The sequence below is a fragment of the Lepidothrix coronata genome, unplaced genomic scaffold, assembly GCF_001604755.1.
Source record: "Lepidothrix coronata isolate B3197 unplaced genomic scaffold, Lepidothrix_coronata-1.0 Scaffold327, whole genome shotgun sequence".
Classification (NCBI taxonomy): Eukaryota; Metazoa; Chordata; class Aves; order Passeriformes; family Pipridae; genus Lepidothrix; species Lepidothrix coronata.
In genome coordinates, this window is record NW_016690507.1 from 237,426 (window position 1) to 239,694 (window position 2,269).

General features: G+C 48.9%; 2 protein-coding genes across 2 annotated transcripts in view; one reads left to right on the top strand and one right to left on the bottom strand.

Moving 5' to 3' along the window:
* DDX49 (DEAD-box helicase 49) overlaps positions 1 to 92 on the bottom strand; it is a 4,866-nt gene extending 4,774 nt beyond the window's left edge. Inside the window, exon 1 of the mRNA XM_017838165.1 lies at positions 36 to 92. Coding sequence (XP_017693654.1) covers positions 36 to 92 — 57 coding nt within the window. The remainder of the gene's footprint in view (positions 1 to 35) is intronic.
* Positions 93 to 323: 231 nt separating this feature from the next.
* The window catches only part of COPE (coatomer protein complex subunit epsilon), a 7,803-nt gene continuing 5,857 nt past the window's right edge, over positions 324 to 2,269 (top strand). Inside the window, exons 1-3 of the mRNA XM_017838181.1 lie at positions 324 to 480; positions 720 to 782; positions 1,307 to 1,407. Coding sequence (XP_017693670.1) covers positions 364 to 480; positions 720 to 782; positions 1,307 to 1,407 — 281 coding nt within the window. The 5' untranslated portion in view covers positions 324 to 363. The remainder of the gene's footprint in view (positions 481 to 719; positions 783 to 1,306; positions 1,408 to 2,269) is intronic.

Below are 2,269 nucleotides of genomic sequence, written 5' to 3' on the forward strand. Positions count from 1 at the left end.
GCGGCCTGCACGGGCGTGGGCCGGGTGAGCCCGACCTGCCGCGCCTGCTCCGCGAGCCACGGCGAGATCCCGAGCTCCCGGAACGCCGCCATGATCCCACCACGTGCTCGCCCCGCCCCGGGCGCGCCCCGATGGCGTCAGCGCCGCCTCCGCCGCCCATTGGCCGTCTCCCTCCAGCCCCGCCCACGCCGCAGTGTTTAGGGATTCTCTCGGCGTCGCTGTGGTGGCATTTACAGCTCCTATTGGCGGTCGCCATGGCGACGGCCGGCTCCTCGCGCTCCTATTGGCGGTCGCCATGGCGACGGCGGCTCCCGGCGGCCCGCGCGCGGCGCGGGCGCTTCCGGGTACGTGTGTGAGAGAGCGATGGCGGCCGGGAGCGGAGCGGCGCCGGGCGGGGACGCGGACGAGCTGTTCGACCTCCGCAACAACTTCTACATCGGCGCCTTCCAGGCCGCCATCAACGAGGCGCAGCGCGCCAAGGTCGGCGAGGCTCTGGGAGGGCCGGGCGGTGCTTTGGGGGTCTTCTGGGAGGTCCTTAAAGCGCCGGGTTTGGGGCGCCCTGAGGGTCCCTCGGCCCGGCCCGGGATGGGATTGGGGGTCCCTGAGGGGAGATGGAGCTCCCGCGGGCTGGGGGGGTGGGATGCGTGAGGTTCGTCGGGAGGGGATTCGTGTGTGAGAAGCTCTCTGGGGGACAGACCCCTAAACATTCCCGTTTCCAGCCGTCCAGCCCCGAGAAGGAGGTGGAGAGGGACGTGTTCCTGTTCCGAGCCTACATCGCCCAGGTGAGGGGCCGGGGGGGCTCCACAACGGGGGCGTGGGATCAGTCATGGAATCCTGGAATGGTTTGGGTGGGAAGCACCTTAAGGATCACCCAGTGCCACCCCCTCCATGGGCAGGGACACCTCCCACTCTCCCAGGTTGCTCCAACCCGGCCTTGGACACTTCCAGGGATGGGGCAGCCACAGCTTCTCTGGGAATTCCATCCCGGCCCTCCCAGGGAGGAATTCCTTCCCCACGTATCCCGGGAACGCAGGGGGATGATGTCTGGGGATAACCCTGCTGCTGCCCCGGGATATCCCACATTCCCTGCGCTGGGGGTGGAGCCTCGGGGTGTCCCGGGAACACCCCCAGGAGCCTCATCCTGGGACGGGGGGCGGGGGTGGTGTCAGTGCAGGGGGTTTGGGGGGACACAAAGCAGAAATCCGCCTTTCCCGGGGGGTTTGTTGTTCTCACGGAGGGTTTGGGGAGTAACAATTGTTTGTGGAAAACGAGGGACTCACAGGCTGGGCTTTGTTGCCTTTCCCAGAGGAAATATGGAGTGGTCCTGGATGAGATCAAAGGCAGTGCCAGCCCCGAGCTCCAGGCAGTGAGGATGTTGGCAGAGTACCTGGCAAATGAGAGCCAGAGGTGAGAGACATCAACCCCTAAAATATAATATAATATGATATAATATAGTATAATATAATATAATGTAATGAAATATAATATAATATAATTAATATGGTATAATATAATATGACATGATATAATGTTATAATATTACAATATAATATTGTGGTATAATACCGTGATATTGTGTTAAGATAATAAATAATGTTATTTTATACAATATATTGTGTAAGTGTATATACAATCTATATATAATATATATAATCTATAATAAGATCTATAATGTAATAGAATATAAAAAATGTAATGGAATAGAATATAAAAATGGAATATCACTGTACAATGTAATGTACAGTGATAGAATTATGTTGTTATATAATGGTATAGTTTTATAATATAGTAAAATATAAAATAATATAGTATAATAAAATAATATTTATATGAAATATAAAACAATGTCTATATATAAAGTACGTAGAATATGAAATAATATAGCATAATAAAACAATATCTGTATTAAATATAAAACAATATTTATATATAAAGTATGTAAAGTATAAAATTATATAGTATAGTGAAATAATATGTATTAAGTATAAAATAATATTTGTATATAAAGTACATAAAATATTACAGTAGCACATAATATGATATACCATAATATTATGATATAATGAAATATTAAGTAATATAATGAAATACTATAAAATATAATGTTATAATATAATGATATATCTTAATAAAGTGTAACCTAAAATAGCATAAGATGCTGTATAATTGTATAATATCATTATATAACATAACAAAGCACAAAAGAACAGGCTGTTTTACCTCATCTCCCATTCCCCCCGGCTCTCCCCAGGGATGCCATCGTGGCTGA